Raw genomic sequence first — 17,032 nt, 5'->3', positions numbered from 1 at the left:
TTCTGATGTTTCACCAGCACGGATCGCTGGCGAAGTGTCAGAAAAATTGTCAAACAAATGTCAACTGAAGAACCTGAGACAGAAATCAACAGGCAGTATGTAATTACTTTAATATATCAGTTCACAAAGAGCTACAATTTTCTTTCTTTCCACTTGTACCAAGCACATCATATTTCCATATACTGTCTCTGCTGGTTTTCAGCACTAATTGTAATATAAAATACAAAATTAACCATGACTATCACTGTAATAGCCTAACAATAAAATAATAATAATAATAATAATAATAATAATAATAATAATAATAATAATAATAATCCATTGAATGCAAGTCCAATGTTTCAATGAATATGTGTCTAAATTTTATTTTTGTACTTCACAGTACATATTATTATACAGTCAAATAAATACAAGTACTAGATCACTCGTCATTCTGCCCTGTTGACAGCAGTTGGCTAGCTGGAACACACTTACGCCTAATCCATGAGTGGTGTTTAAGTTTGCATTTACTAATATCAGAAGTCCACTTCAGAATCTGTACAAATATTTTAACTTACAAAACAAAAAAAAAAACTAAATTAAATTTAACACACTCAACTGTATTATTTTGTAAAAGTATTATTCATATGTAAATAAAGGAAAAGGGTAATATATATGCCATATTCAACAAAAGTAACTTACACCATCTATATCTGGTATAGTAATTTTTTCTTCTGAGAAGTATGTCTGCTGAGTTCCTGGTGACAATGTTGTAGTCTCTGTAGCATTTTGTGGAGGCAAGCTTCGGCCACTGGAACCAGATGAATTACTTCTCTTTGGATATTTACTGTTGTCTTCATTCTGTCCGGGTCCATTCATGCTGTCAGCTAACTGTAAAAGAACACCAATTATAATTATAGCAAAAATATCATCATCACCATCATCAGTAGTAGTAGTAGTAGTAGTAGTAGTAGTAGTAGTAGTAGTAGCACTAGCAGTAGTAGCAGCAGCAGCAGTAAAAGAGGATGAGGAGGAGGAAGAAGAAATATTTAGTTACCAAATAATATTCAGTAGAGAACATAAAATACAAAGAAAAGACAAGACACTGTTAGTAATAAATATGAGACCAGAAATCTCAAAGATTGCTTATTTCTATTCAACCTAATACAGAGCAGTATTTTTTCTTAAAATAGTTCTCACATTCAATAAAACATCAGTTCCCTAGCAATTCTAGTTTCTAAGATCTATTTTTACTTTTTACAACATTCCACTTACTTGTTTCATAATTCCATTTTTAACAACCCAAAATTATCTGTCATTTATTTGCAACAGAAAACCTCTGCACTTGGACATAATAACTTACATCTATAAGGGGCATTTAAATGAAACCCAGTCCCTAGTGTAAAGCCGCTGTAATGATTTTATTAACTCAAAAATGTAGTTATACACAGTACACATACTCAAAAATAGTCACCAAAACTGTTGGCACATTTATCCCATTGCAACACTAGCCGGTCACTGCATCCTTGAAGAAGTTAGTAGGCTGCTGTCGTATCCAGGCCTGGAGCCAGTCACACACTTTGTTATCTGTTGTAACTCCATGTCCGCAAATAGGTTTTTTTAGTCATCCAAACACACGAAAGTCACACAGTGAAAGGTTGGGACTGTACGGTGGATGTTCCAGTGTTTCCCACCGAAACTGCTGCAATGTCGTCCTCACCGCATTGGCCATGTGTGGTCGTATGCAGGAGGATAACTCCATTGGAAAACATGCCTTGGCATTTTGAGTCGATGGCTCATCTAAGGTTCTGTAATGTGGCTTGATAACACTGGGCATTGATGGTGGTTCCCCATTCTAGGAACTTGAAAAGCAGTGGGTCTTGTGGTAAAAAAAAAAAGTAAGGACATCATGTCCTTACCAGAACTGGTGTGCACGGCCTTTGATTTCTTTGGAGGTGGTGAAGTCGCACGTTTCCACTACTTGCTCTGATGCTTGCTTTCTGGTTCAAAATGGTGACAGAAAGATTTATTCCTCCTCATGATAAAATTGCAGATGACTCAGAGACAGCACAGAACTCACTGCGCACAGATTTTTCGAAGGTTCAAGTGTTGATGCATTATGGTGTGGGCAGTGCTCACACTAATACCCAGTAAACGATGGATCTCATCCACAGTAATTCTGCAGTTATCCGAGACTAAAGCATCCACTTCCGCAACCATTTCTGGTGTGATGACAAGATGAGCCAGTCCAGGACAAGCATCATATTCCAGTGACTAGTGCCCCTCAAGGAATCATTTGCGCCATTCCACAACACTTGAACAACTCAGTCTGTACTCACTGTACACAGCCTTCATCCGTCGATACACTTTACAGCCTCCAACTCCCCCCACCGCCAGAAATCGAATCACTCCTCGTTGTTCCTGCTTACTCACCTGTATGTTTGGTAGTGGACAATAACTTGTGTGACCACCTTTCCTTTGGCGTGAAACCACATTGGCACTGTGCAACATCAAATGGTGTGCACGCATAAATCTCTCTATCAATTGATGGTGCCACGTACCCGCAGTTATGTGGTGCCACCTTACGTGTAAGGCAAAGGTAGATGCACTGACCAGGTTTCATTTGAATGAATCTCATACATACATATTCCACAAGCCCCCTATGATGTGTGGTGGTGGGTACCTTGTACAACTACTAGTCGTTTCCTTTCCTGTTCCACTAGCAAGGAGAGAGAGGGAAAAAAACTATCTGTATGTCCCTGTATGAACCCTAATTTCTCTTATCTTACCTTCACAGTCCTTACACAAAATGTATCAGCAGCTGTAGAATTGTTATGCAGTCAGCTTCAGATGTCAGTTCTCTAAATTTTCACGTAAGTGTTCTGTGAAATGGACGTAGTCTTCCCTCCAGGGACTTCCACTTGAGTTCATGAAGCATCCATAATACTCACATGTTGATCCAACCCACAGGTAACTAATCTAGCAGCCCACCTCTGAACAGCTTTAATGTCTTTCTTTAATCTGACCTGGTGGGGATCCCAAACACTCAAGCAGTACTCAAGAATAGGTCACACTAGTGTTCTACCTGTGGTATTCTCTATAGATGCACCATGCGTCCCTAAAATCCACCAATAAAACAAAGTCAACCATTCGCCTTCCCTACTACCGTCTTTATGTGGTCATTCCAATTCATATAACATTGCAGCATACACCTAGATAATTAATTGATGTGACTGTGTTAGGGGGTACACTTCTAATGCTGTATTCTAACATGATGGCAATGCTTTTCCTAGTCATTACATGAGCTTCTACATTTAGAGCAAACTGCCATTCATCACACCAGCCACAAATTTTGTCCAAGTCTTCTTGTATCCTCCTACAGTCACTCAATGATGACACCTTTGCATACACCACAGCATCATCAGCCAACTGCAGAAGTGTGCTGCTCATTCTGACTGTCAGATCATTTATGTATTTAGAGAATAAGAGTGGTCCTATCACACTTACATAGGACACACCTGACAAAACCCTTCTCTCTGATGAACTACATGCTGTCAAGGACAACATACTGTGTTCTATTGTTTAAGAAGTCTTTCAGCCACTCAAATATCTGGTACTCTATTCCGTATTCTCGTACCTTTGATAATTGTCTGCAGAGGGGCACTGTGTCAAATGGTTTCCATGAATCTAAGAGTATGGAATCTGCCTGTTGCCCTTCATCCATAGTTCAAAGGATAACATGTGAGAAAAGGGCAAGCTCAGTTTCGTACACGTGATGCTTTCTAAATCTGTGCCAATTTGCGGACAATATTCAGACTCAGAATATGCTCAAGAATTCTACAGCAAAAGGATGTTAAGAATATTGATTTGTAATTTTTCAGGTCCATTCTTCTACCCTTCTTATACAAAGGAGTTACCTGTGCTAATTTCGAGTTGCTTGGGACTTTGCACTGCATGATAGATTCACAATAAAGTTAAGTAAATGGCCAATGCTGCAGGGTACACTCTGTAAAACCAAACTGGGATTCCAGCCAAAACCTGGTGATTTATTTGTTTTCAACTTTTTCAGTTGCTTCTTTACATCACAGAAGCATATTACTATTTCCTCCATATGGTAGTTTGTATAACAATCAAATGATGGTACGTTTGTATGGTCATCCCACACGAGTGACTTCTTATATGAGAGATTTCAAGCTTCAACTTTCCTTTTTCTGTCTTCCAGTGCTCACCAGACTGGTTAACAAGTGACTGAATAGAAGCCTTCAACCAACTTTGCAATTTATCTACAACAAGAATTTTCTTGGGTTATCTGGAAAAATCTTTTGCTATGGTATGATGGTGGAATTGTTGTATGCTCCTCCCATTGATCTATTTACAGCCACATGAATTTCTACTAACTTTTGCCTAACATTCGTTTTTTTTTTTTTTTTTTTTTTTTTTTTTTTTTTTTTTTTTTTTTTTTTTACCAAGAGTGCAACAGTCTCTGCTTCCCCAGCAATTTCAAAATTTTGTCATTAAACTGCAGTGGGTCTTTTCTGCCCTTAATCAACAGGACATACTTCTCCAGGGCACTATTTATAATCTATTTAAACTTTGCTCATAATTCCTGTATGTCCACCATACTGGAACTACATCGTGTCCATTCATTTTCTAAGTGGGATGCTTATTAACTTTAGTAACCATCATCGCTATATCAGGATCACTAATCCCATTCTCTATACTGACACCATCAATAAGGTCAGGCCTGCCTGAAGTGGCAAGGTCTAAAATATTTACAGTGTGTATGGGCTGTCATACTAGCTGCTCAAGACAGTTTTTGGAAAACTGTTTTTCAAAGTACTTAACAAGACTGCCTTTCAGTACCACCAGCAACAAATCCACAGATGACCCAGTCTATACTCATCAGGTTAAAATTGCCTCCAACTGCTGAGAGCAGACTTTCTTTGAATGACTCAAACTGTCACACCAAAAGCAAATGGCCAGTAAAAACAACCGATAATAGCTAACTTGAGTTCACCTAGACCTGTCGTGCACATCCAGATAACTTCAGAGGCAGATTCAGTTTCAGTGTGTATGTGTGTGTGTGTGTGTGTGTGTGTGTGTTTTGGAGCTTATGGCCACTCAACGGCAAGGTATCAGTGCCCCTTAACTCCTTAAAACAAATAACTATGGACAAAATCTCTAAAATTGTTGCACACTTATGCTTTCAAATTGACCACACAGTCACTCTACCTCACGTGTGCTAACACAATGGAGAAAGAGTAAAAGTAGTTTTACATGAGATTAAAAATTAGTAAAATGACGAAGGAGCTAAAAGGAAGGCACAGGGAAATGTCAGTCACTGACCACTTACAAAAAACATGGGTTAGCCAGTCACCCTGTTAACACTTAAAAACCATCTCCCCAAAATCTTGGGAAAAATGTTGGACAACTCATAAAACTTTAAAATTCAAACCAAACTCATTTGTACATTACTTAAAATAGACGGCAGATCCATCAGCAAATCCACCATGGTCCAAAAAACTGTGGTGCTCACTGATCTGTATGAAGCCATGCGTCATAGGGCTGCGGTCTATGCGAAGATGGGTAAGGGAGGACCTTGTCACACTGATGTGGCGGGAAGGAGGTATGCCATGGGTCATGGTAACATTGTGAGTTTTACTAGATGGAGTCTGTCACTTGCTGCCAGTCATCCTCCCACCAACAAAAGGCTCTGGATCTCAATAATGAGGCTAAGCATGCAGGGGGATAGCACACTGAAATAACTGAGATCACTACAAACCTCCTTGGCTGCTAGATCTATCCTGTTATTCCCCACAATACCAATGCGCCCTGGTACCCAGCAGAAAGACACCTCCTTCCAAAGTCATAGTAGTTGGAGGAAGGCAACCTGGATGACTTTATCTGCTGACTACAAATGATGTAGAGAGTATAGGGCACTCATAGAATCAGAACAGACAAGAAATTCAGCACTGGAAGAACGTCTCACCTGTTCCAGTGCCCACAAGATCACATATAATTCTGTGCCGAAGACAGTTAAGTCTTGGGGCAGTCGGACCTTGAGGACAAAATCCAGCAAAACAACAGAGCAACCAACATAGTCCCCCTGTTTAGACCCATCCATGAAGACAGCTACATAGCTGTGGCACTCATAAAAAATGTCAGAAAATGTCACACTAAAAAGTGAAGTAGGATTGCAATCTCTCCTGTACTGCACTAAATCTAAAACAGCTCTGGGCCTCTTCAGCAACCAGGATAGCAGACAGTTGAAACCCTGGATTTTAAGTTGTACTTGCTCCACTTCAAGTGACTCCAGCACATGCTCACATGCTGCACGCGGATCCCAAACGGCGTTGTTGATCATGGACAATGGGAGAAAAGGTGTTCCAGAGGGTGGGGGGGATGAGGAAGTGCCATTGAATTGTAAGTGGTGGTTCACAATCCCCAGCACAGGGACTGGGTACGGAGCTGGTCCTATGAGCACCCCTGGCCAGCCTAATTCCATCATGGTGGACAGCATGATCCTTAAATAAGAAGGCCTTGGCAATCCATACACTGTGCATCCATAGTCTAGCCATAAATGCATGAAAGCCCTATAAAACTGAGGCAGACACACCTTGTCCACTCCCCAAGACCTGTGGTTAAGGCACTTTATGATGTTCAGTGCCTTCAGGTTTCTGGCTTTCAGGTCTCTCAGGTGTGGCAGCCACAACAATTAGGAGTCAAAAATGAGACCCAAAAATGTACAGGTTCTAGAATGTAGAACAGTGTCCCTCATACGCAAGGCAGGTAAATTAAAAATACAATTAGAATGATGAAAATGAAACACACACACACACACGGATAAGGAGCTGCCTGGCAACCAGACCAGACAATGGTTAACCATTCGCTCCAGGGTCTTTCTTACACAGCTTGTTAAGGCAATACTCCAATAACTACTGGGATATGTTCGATCCTGTCCTGGTTTGAGGAGAGATATCGAAATCTTTTCTCTCCATGAGTTGGGGAAGTGACCTGACCTCCATATCAAATTAAAACATTCAAGGAGGATTTCCTTTGACACTGCTGGCAAATGTTGAAGCATGCAGTACCAGATTTTGTAGTGAGCAGGTGCAGTATCACGAGTCTCAGACAGAGTCGATTCCAGCTCCGACATGGGGAAAGGGTAATAGTAAGACTCAGAATTATTGGATCGGAAGTTCAACTTTCCTGTCTCTACAGTCACACAGTGGTGACTAAATGCCAGATCCTGGCTTGTATTGGCAGTAGTTTTCACAAAAGGCTCTGCCAGCATCTGTGTGATGCCTCCAGGTGTTGTTTGATACACCCTTGTTTCAATACTGCTGCCACTGGCAAACGGCTGTGTCTACCAGAAATCTTCCAGAAGGCTTCCCAAACTTTTGCAGAACAAGTGGAATGGTTGCTAGAGTCCAAGAACGCTTGCCACGACCTATTCTTGCTCTCCTTAATTACACATCAAGCCTTGGCCCTCGTAACTCAAAAGGCTGCTGAGGTTGTCTTCTGTCAGGCAGTATTTAAACTGTCGATGAGTCATATCAGTATGCTGGATTGCTGACTGGCACTCACCTGTCCACCAAGGTGCAGGTCGTCTTCTAAGATGATCTGAGGACTTTGAGGTACACAAGTCACTGGCAAAATGGATCACTCATGTGATGCGAGCCACCCGTTCCTGGACGCTATTGTGGGGCTCGAACACAGCCAGCTGAGTGATAAGTGTCCAATTAGCCCTGCTGACCATCAATTTTGGTGGCTTCCATTCGAGCAGTCCTCCATCCAGTAAATAAATGCAGAGTGGGAAGTGGTCAATGGATTAAAGGCCATCAACGACTTCTCACTGAACAGAGTCTGCGAGGGCTGGAGAGCAGAAAGAGATAGTGATGTCAGAGAATGACCCAGTAGTAGCACAGAAATGAGTGGGAGTGCCTGTGTTGAGAATGCACAGCTCATGAGATGTCATGATGCTCTCCAAACCTGACCCCAAGGGCAAGCAGAGACTAAACCCCACAGTATATGATGGGCATTGACATCTCCCAGTAGGAGAAATGGTCAGCGGAGTTGTTCCGTAAGACCAGTTAGAGCCTCAGAGCCAATCACATCATGTGGAGGTAAACACAGTGAACAAACTGTGATCCTCTGACAGACATGAACTGCAACTGCAACAGCTTGCAGGTCAGTACCTACGGGGAGAGCAGTGGAGTGGTGCACATTATTGACAAACAAAGTTACCTCTCCGTTGGCCCTTTCCCCGCACAGGTCAACCTCGCAACAGAGTGTATAGCCACTTAGGATGGGAGCATCAAGCACTTTAAGTGTTTTCTGCAAACAAAAGCATGGGGGCGTTCCTGTGCTAGCAGTTTCAGTTCCTCCACATGGTCCTGAACCCATTAACATTCCACTCACTGTATGATGGGAACCATGTATCATAGGCATACTACTTTCATCCTGACTTTCTGCTGCGGAGAGGAGCTCACAATTGGTGGGGGCTCAGACTTTGGGTGGGATGACTGCCCCAGTCCAACATTAAGGCCTATCACCTCTACAGAAAAATAAAAAGAAACGCCAGAGAGGATGAAGTCGACAACACTGGGGTGTTTATTTCCCAATTTCATCTGTGTTGGATGTTTTACCTTTGATTTTTTGCCCTGGGTAGGCTTTGAAGCCACAACAGTGGCTGTAGTTGTGGCAGCACTAGATGAGGTACCGGACTGAACTTTTGGAGGGGCAGGGAGCTCACAATGTTGGTAACCATGACTTTTTCTGAAGTTCTGGGCAGATGGACAGGCTTCAAAATGACTGCAGCAGCACAAATGTGTGGACAAACACAAGTACTAGAGCTGACACTAGCAACCTCCATTTGTGTAGCAGTATCACCTTTCTGCACTGGCTGTTTAACAACTGAAGCAAAGGAGGTAGCGAACGTTGGTGGCAACATGGCTTTACACTTTTTTTTTGCCTCATTATATAGGGGTTCGCTTCGTGTAGTCTTAAGCTCTTGTACCTTCCATTAGATTCGCCTAAGCATGAGGCCTTATGTCCCCAACCTAATGCGCTCTTCCCATCCACCCTCTTCATGATATTTTGCTCATCAACTATACCTATGGGGGCCCACTCATCTTTCAATTCCTCCTTCTGAATGTCCACTAGGTCCCTGCACATCACAGCAACTTTGCCGTAATTCAACTTGATGTGCAGCCCAGTACTGATGGCATATTCCCCAAGGCATTGCACTTTGGGTTAAAATGGCTCTGAGCACTATGGGACTTAACTTCTGAGGTCATCAGTCCCCTAGAACTTAGAATACTTAAACCTAACTAACCTAAGGACATCACACACATCCATGTTCGAGGCAGGATTCAAACCTGTGACCGTAGCAGTCGCATGGTTCCAGACTGTAGCTGCTAGAACCGCTCAGCCACAACAGCCGGCCATTGTGCTTTCTGTAGGTTCTTAACTTGTTGAGAACTAGATGTTTCCACCAATAGTATCCCATTAAAATTTCATTTAATGGATTCTAAACTGCCAGCCATGCCTTTTAACCCTTTTTGAATGTAGAAAGGCAAAACTTTCTCGAAGCTGGCTTCTTTGCTTTTTACAATTAAAAATACATTCTGACTGGCAGCATGTGTTCTTCTAAAAGATGCAAAAGTTTTAGATTTTACTCCTGAGTCAGGAGGACTGGCTACATGAGCTGTCTTATTTGTTTGGGTATTACTACCTACTAATGGCTGATTCCATATCAGTCCCATTAGCAGCTAGGGAAACAAGGGTCCCTTCAGACAGAGCCCCAAGTGCCTCAGTAAGCCTTACACAACTGAAGTGCAGCAAAGGTTGCCCACTAACAACTGATCCACCTCAGCAGCCATGCATCTCATCAGCTCACAGCTCATGCTGAGATTGAGGTTTTTACCATCCTTGTGATCCTGACAGTCAAGCCAAGATCCCTGCTCCCTCTGATACACAGTGCTTGCTGAAGCATGCCTGGAGCTTACAGTGATAGAGGACTCGTGGTGCTTACCAGTTCCCAGCTCAGGAACCCTGGGATCGATAAGCTGAACTCAGAAAATGAATGCCGAGTCCCTTAGGGCGATTCAATAAACACAGTATTTTGACTGTAATGAATACAATATGTCCGTGATTAGAACCTACAATGTCAGACATCCATGTTATCAGTATCACTGACACTAATCTGCATCTATTGTGACATTCTATGGTAACATCAACACAAATGTGAGAAATGGAAAGATATTTAACAAAGATTTTTGACACTTATGTAAGCGAAGTTCTTACATAATACATTTCTTCAGTATGTGCTTTAAATAAATAGGTGTTTCGGTGCATCTATGACACCATATTATTATGTTTTCTCAATATATTTCAATTTTTTTTGTCCATCTAGAGTTTGCATATTTCTATAATTATGATCATTTTTAGGTTCTATGATGTAACCTGGAAATTTATGTATAGAATTTGATGGGTTACTCTTGTAGCCGACATACTCATAACTGAAGGCGCTTTGATGGAACCAAAATCTGTCATATTTATAGAAATACATGCACAGAGTGCAGCAAAATCACTTACACATTTTGATAGATAGCTTTTACAGGTTGAATGGCAAAACCAATAAAACGAAACTAGGCATATAATTCTTTTTTAAGAATAACATAAGGTGCACATTCTCCCCCAAATCTATTTTAAAGGTAACATCATTTATTTTGCATGGATAACTGGTATTCTCTAGAAACCTGATCTCTCTGTAGTAAACCATTCCTTTGTTCAAAATAAGTTTACTTCTGCCAGTATCTCCCTCCTACCATTAAAACTTCCAAGCAGCTCTCCTGCATACATAGTAGAGCTATGGCACTAGGTGGGAATGCGGGTCAGCCAGGTGGCATGCTGAGATAATCCATGCTATTGTGATAAACTCTGTGTCTGGGTGATGCAGAGGTTAATGCAACTGCCTAATAAGCAGGAGACCCCAGATTCGAATCATGATCTGGCACACACTTTCACTTGTTGCCACTGATTCTGCATGCAGTTCCCATGCAGCTGACATCAGTAGTTTACTCTCTTTTCTTTCCTTTCTCCCCTTCTGCCTTCAATTTACGTAATATGTATCACAGCTGCGGATTATGCATGGTTTCTGTTCTTTCAGACATGTCCTAAAGAACAGACCTCACACATTCATACAATTGATTCGTTTCAATGGACAATGAATCCACCACCTTCAGTGCAGATGCACAATTACGTTCAACCTCCTGTGGGAATCTAAAATTAGAGAGCATAGAGGACATAGACAGGGATCGTGGGCAGGTGGCACTATCAGGGAATTTGGGTTGTCTGGGTAGCGTGCCAAGATTATTCTGCATATAGTCCCGATGTAGCTGACATCAGTAGTGCCTTCCATTTCCTCTCTTTTCTCCCCAAACACCTTCAATTTATATAACACACAAAAATGCACACAGTTTGAACAAACTACTAACAGAGATGAAGCGGTGGTTCAGATGTGGCATTCAAGAAGAATTTTGAGAAAAGATTTGGGGACACCACAGAAAGACTGAATCAGGATATCCTGATGGATATTTAAATGCCCGTGCTCCTGATAAAAATACAAAATGACAATAAATGTAGTTTTGAGACCTACCACCATTGCTATTCAGATACGTACATTCCACATCTGAATACTAATGACTGTGTAAATGAAACTATCAATGCATAATCAAACTGTCTTTTTCTTTTTACTCTTAATATTGAGGCAATCCACAAGTTTTCTTGAATATGGATATTATTCAACAGTTTTGTGACAAAGTCAATACAAAGACCTACAAACAATTACAAAAGATCAAACTTCAAGAAAGAAAATCATTGCTACACCACTCATTACCATACACTCACAAAAGGATATGATAAAAAAAATTTGAAGCTTTAGGAATGTACCTATCTGCTTGTGTTACTATAAACATACACAAGATTCACTTATATGCAATAATTTTTGGAAATTCAACCATTACACAGAATACAACATAAAATGAAAATCTTTAAAGACAATCAACACACGTGCTGATATATAGTTAGGGTCAAGAGATATATTTGATACGAGTCATTGGCTTTGATCAGAGATGTAATGTTAATGGCTGCTGTCACATCACATTTTGGTGTGCATATTTACATTTTCATTCTTACTTGGTGAAGCCAATGAATGTGAAAGTAAAATTTAAAAAAATAAAAAAAACTGGTTGTGGCGACAGAGTGACCTGCAGCTTTGTCTGAGTCCTAGTCAGACTGGAAGGTGACTGTCTGATCTGCAGCTTAGCCAAAAAACACACTACTGATATCGCATTATAGTTACCATATTGTTTATGCTGTTTGTTGCCTGTTTTCTACGACACTGGTCAAAGCCGATCTAATATTCATCTTTATTAAACAGATAAAATGACCACTTATCAGTTACATTGTGGAAAATAAACTGTAACAGCTGAGTGTCTGGGTCAGACTCACTGATGACCAGTAGGAATTAGTTTAGCAATCTTCAAACCATCCTGAAAAACCTAATAAGTTTTGCATCCTGTGGAGAGAAAAAAATAATAAAAAATAGCACAATAGTCCTGAAAGAACAACATGCAACAGATACTGAGAACTAAATTCCTTGGGCACAATTATGACCAGTACTATGATTCCTTACATCAACACCAGACAAGACTTTATTATTTTCCCTCTGCAGTGGAGTGGCATGAAACTTCCCGCCACATTAAAACTGTGTACAGGACCAAGACTCAAACCTGGAACCCTTGCCTCTTGCAACCAATTGCCTGCAATAGGCAAAGGTTCTGGGTTAGAGTCCCAGTCCAGCACAGTTTTAATTTTCCACGGAGTCTAACAAGACAACATTAATGAGAACAACTGCCCTAACTCGATAGATACTCTTGCAGACCATTTTCAACAGTGCGCGTGTGCTCATGTTCCTCACTAACCTTTTCTTCATTTGCAAATGATACTATCTAGCTGTGAGGATAACACTCACATGTGCCTGTAATCTTTTGTGAACTTCTCCCTGGCCTTCCTCGATGCTGTGAATGGAGTTTCGTCCAAAATGAAAGAGACTGACTTATTCCTTAGTGCTGGTTTGGGTTATAGCATCCTCATTTCCTGACTGACTGGCTACATCTTCATATGAGAGCGAAGTGGGTATGATGCCAAAATTGTAAGTATTGTTTGGCTGTCTTTTGAATTTATATGTTTGTTCCATACAGAATGTGACCACCCAAGCAGTGGATTGCACCATATGAGGGTTACAGGATCTCTGGTTTTAACTGCCCCTTGTGTTAGAGGAAAAAATGTATGTTTTCCCACATGTGCCTGACAGATCCCATTACTTTTGACCCTGTAATAGGATTTATTTTTTCATAGCAGCCTTATTTCTAAATATCATAATCAATTATGTAATACTGCTTTCCTTAAGGCAATACAGAAAACAGCCAAAACTGCATTTTATACTGAAACTTCCTGGCAGATTAAAATTGTGTGCCGGACCAAGACTCGAACTCGGGACCTTTGCCTTTCGTGGGCAAGTGCTCTACCAACTGAGCTACCCAAGCACGACTCACAACCCGTCCTCACAGCTTTACTTCTGCCAGTACCTCATGTCTTACCTTCCAAAGTTTACAGAAGCTCTATTTTACAGTAACAACTTGTGAAAGAATAAAAAATGAAAATCAGTCCGGGTAACAGATAGAACAACATGTACCTCAGAATGAAAAATTTGGAATCACACTGAATTTGATGTTCTTTCTATAGCCTCTGAAAGGATGAAAAAACACTACTTATCAGCAGGCTAAAAAACGTTAGCCATTTTAATACAGTCCAAAATGTTACCAACTTGTATCCTTTACAATAAGGAGTTATTTTTATAAATAAATCAGGGGTATGCAGGGTGTTCTACAATGAAGCTGTTCATCCTGTCAATAGCAGTATGTCAGTGATTACAATTATCCTGCATGAAACAACTGCACTAAATGTGTAACCAATTCAGAACATATAAATTCAGTGCTCGAGACTATCCCAGCTTTTTTAATATGCTACTGTCATTCAAATATCAACATGAAATAAATGTCAACTAATGCAAATTTATGTAGGCTAATAATGAAATGATAAATGTACAGGTTCAATTTTTATGGAGAGACAGGTTGGTGTGGTACGCCATGGAAATATTAATTTAATTTTGCTACGAAACAGACACTTCTGGTTCCAGGAGGTACTAACTACTATTTAATGTCCATTATTCTTACTACAAAATCTTACTGAAAAAGGGATCTGAAGCTATCCAATTTCTGAAGCATTTTCACTGAAGTGTGAAGACTAAATCAATAATCTGCATTCGAAAATACGGCGAATAGTTTCACTTATCATTTCGTGCAATGTAATACTATAATTCTGTGGAAGGCGTCACTATTAATACTAATATTTACAGCACACCATCCTAATTTGTTTTTCGTACAGCCTGAAATAAACTTTTTGTAAATGAACGCTGCTCCAAATTACTTCGAGTTACTGGGAGTTATATAAACAATCTGAAATCTAAAAAATTTTAAAGCGCTATTATTATTTACTACAGCATTGCATACATATGCAAACTGGGCTGTGGAAATGAGTGTACAACTCGGTGAAATATACCTCGAACTAGATACTTGATATTATATTATAGTATATTATATTCTTCCACCTGTATTTTCAATGATATTTTGTGTTTTTGAGTTTATTGCGACTTCGCACTGAATGTCTGATACCGGCAGTTAAAGAAGCTACTTATGATGCATGCTGCGACTGTTTCTGTACATTTGCAAGTACGTGCAACTAATATTTCTATGGCATACATGCAGCCAAATGTAAGTCACTCGAGGCGATAGCGCTTGTCTGGTTAATACCACCCGAGAATGGAAAGTTTCTTTCTGCGACTACCTTTTTTTATAACTGAAGTCTGTACTGCTATTTTATACTCGCACAGAACAGTCAATGGACTGTATCTGCCTCGCTCGTTTCATGCACATGCATCATTATTATATATACACAAAATTACAAGCGTTATGTACCAGATTCACCCTGGCATCCATGTGTTAAAATTAGCCCGACGAAGCTGTCGCGTCGGAGCATCGGTTCTTCACAAATTAAATTTCAAAGATTCAAGTACAGACGCTTCGTAAACAACGCAAGAATATGGGCTTACTTCTCATTTTGCAGACAACACACTTGTACAAGTCGGCCCACAATGAGAACCTTATTGACTCCGTAAAATATTAAGCAATCTTTAAAATATGTTTCTTCTCTCCGCGTTTAAAACAATGAAATGTCTAGCAATAATTCATCTTTCAATGTTTTACAGGAAGTAATCTATCTCAGTTTTCGTAAATAATTGTAGTGTATTTAGTCCACTCACTGCACTACGTCAAAGTTGTCGGCCCTGCCGATCAGCTGTCCAAAATTCTTCGGGATCAGACGCGGCGTCAACGGCGAACGAATGACTGAACAAATTGCCATCCTGTAGTTTAAATATTAACTGCTGACGTCGACCTTCCTTCCAGCTACTTGAAACCAAGAAACAAGGATATCTCGTGTAGTGGGAGAAATCCCAGCAGCCCACTGTTATTTCAAATAGTACCTGCTTAATAGCACTTCATTCTCATCTAACATTGGCAAAACACTTCAGTTGTTGATAAGGTCTCGCAAATATCTCTCGGCGTTAAGTACATATCTTCAGTTTTTATTGCCGTTTATGAAGAAACCCCGTGAAAGAAATAACTAACCGAACGTACAGAGGTCTGATTTACAAATTCAGTAAAACGTCCCAATAACGGATGGCTCAAAGACAAAAATTAATCTCCATTATAAGAACATTAAGAAGTGTCCTTTAACCAGAAAAAAATCTGTTAGATGTTACACAACAGGATCGATATGTTGCAGTACCTTCCGAACATTATTTTATTTTATTTTAATGCAGCGTTTTTGTTCAACATTCAGCGAACCAAACACATTTGGTGAATGCTTTCGAATATCCGAAAGAATCGTTAAACACATAGTTCAAAAAAAGATGTGTTCATTGCATGTAGCAAGGTATTTTTTTTATTAAATTGCTAGATTAAAAATGCAGTATCAATTTCAGAAGGTTCTAGTTTTTATGAGACCAGACCCCGACTGTTCAAAGTAATCACCTATCTTTTTCTGAAACTTGAAGTTTTTTATAATTGTCTTTTCAATGTGTGTTTCAAGTTCAGACGCTAAACTGATCGATTTTCACCTGTCTTTATTAAAAAGTAATGCTATAGCTTCCTCGCCTCTTCAGTAGCTATTTTACTTTTAAGCGAAGGTACTCCTATTTAGCGCTTTTGTCAATAGCATGATCACTTTCCCCCCATGAACCATGGACCTTGCCGTTGGTGGGGAGGCTTGCGTGCCTCAGCGATACAGATGGCCGTACCGTAGGTGCAACCACAACGGAGGGGTATCTGTTGAGAGGCCAAACAAACATGTGGTTCCTGAAGAGGGGCAGCAGCCTTTTCAGTAGTTGCAGGGGCAACAAACAGTCTGGATGATTGACTGATCTGGCCTTGCAACATTAACCAAAACGGCCTTGCTGTGCTGGTACTGCGAACGGCTGAAAGCAAGGGGAAACTGCAGCCGTAATTTTTCCCGAGGACATGCAGCTTTACTGTATGATAAAATGACGATGGTGTCCTCTTGGGTAAAATATTCCGGAGGTAAAACAGTCCCCCATACGGATCTCCGGGCGGGGACTACTGAGGAGGACGTCGTTATCAGGAGAAAGAAAACTGGCGTTCTACGGATCGGAGCGTGGAATGTCAGATTCCTTAATCAGGCAGGTAGGTTAGAAAATTTAAAAAGGGAAATGGATAGGTTAAAGTTAGATATAGTGGGAATTAGTGAAGTTCGGTGGCAGGAGGAACAAGACTTTTGGTCAGGTGAATACAGGGTTATAATTACAAAATCAAATAGGGGTAATGCAGGAGTAGGTTTAATAATGAAT

At 40.4% G+C, this 17,032-nt stretch overlaps 1 protein-coding gene across 7 annotated transcripts in view; it reads right to left on the bottom strand.

Moving 5' to 3' along the window:
- The window catches only part of LOC126297555 (protein Malvolio), a 330,588-nt gene that overhangs the window by 104,820 nt on the left and 208,736 nt on the right, over nt 1–17,032 (bottom strand). Inside the window, exons 1-2 of one of the 7 annotated variants that reach the window (XR_007552543.1) lie at nt 15,084–15,211; nt 682–870 (exon numbers count right to left, since the gene is read on the bottom strand). Coding sequence is in view for 6 of the 7 variants with exons in the window: in XM_049988483.1 (XP_049844440.1) it covers nt 682–870; nt 15,084–15,104 (210 nt within the window). In the remaining variant the exon portion in view is untranslated. Of the gene's footprint in view, nt 1–681; nt 871–12,346; nt 12,505–14,952; nt 15,043–15,083; nt 15,388–15,427; nt 15,536–17,032 lie in introns of those variants that run through there. The other 6 variants (XM_049988486.1, XM_049988488.1, XM_049988483.1 and 3 more) reach the window with 6 other exon arrangements.

The sequence above is a fragment of the Schistocerca gregaria genome, chromosome X, assembly GCF_023897955.1.
Source record: "Schistocerca gregaria isolate iqSchGreg1 chromosome X, iqSchGreg1.2, whole genome shotgun sequence".
NCBI classification, from domain to species: Eukaryota; Metazoa; Arthropoda; class Insecta; order Orthoptera; family Acrididae; genus Schistocerca; species Schistocerca gregaria.
Note: the sequence above shows the minus strand (reverse complement) of the source record. Positions and strands in the feature narration are given on the sequence as shown.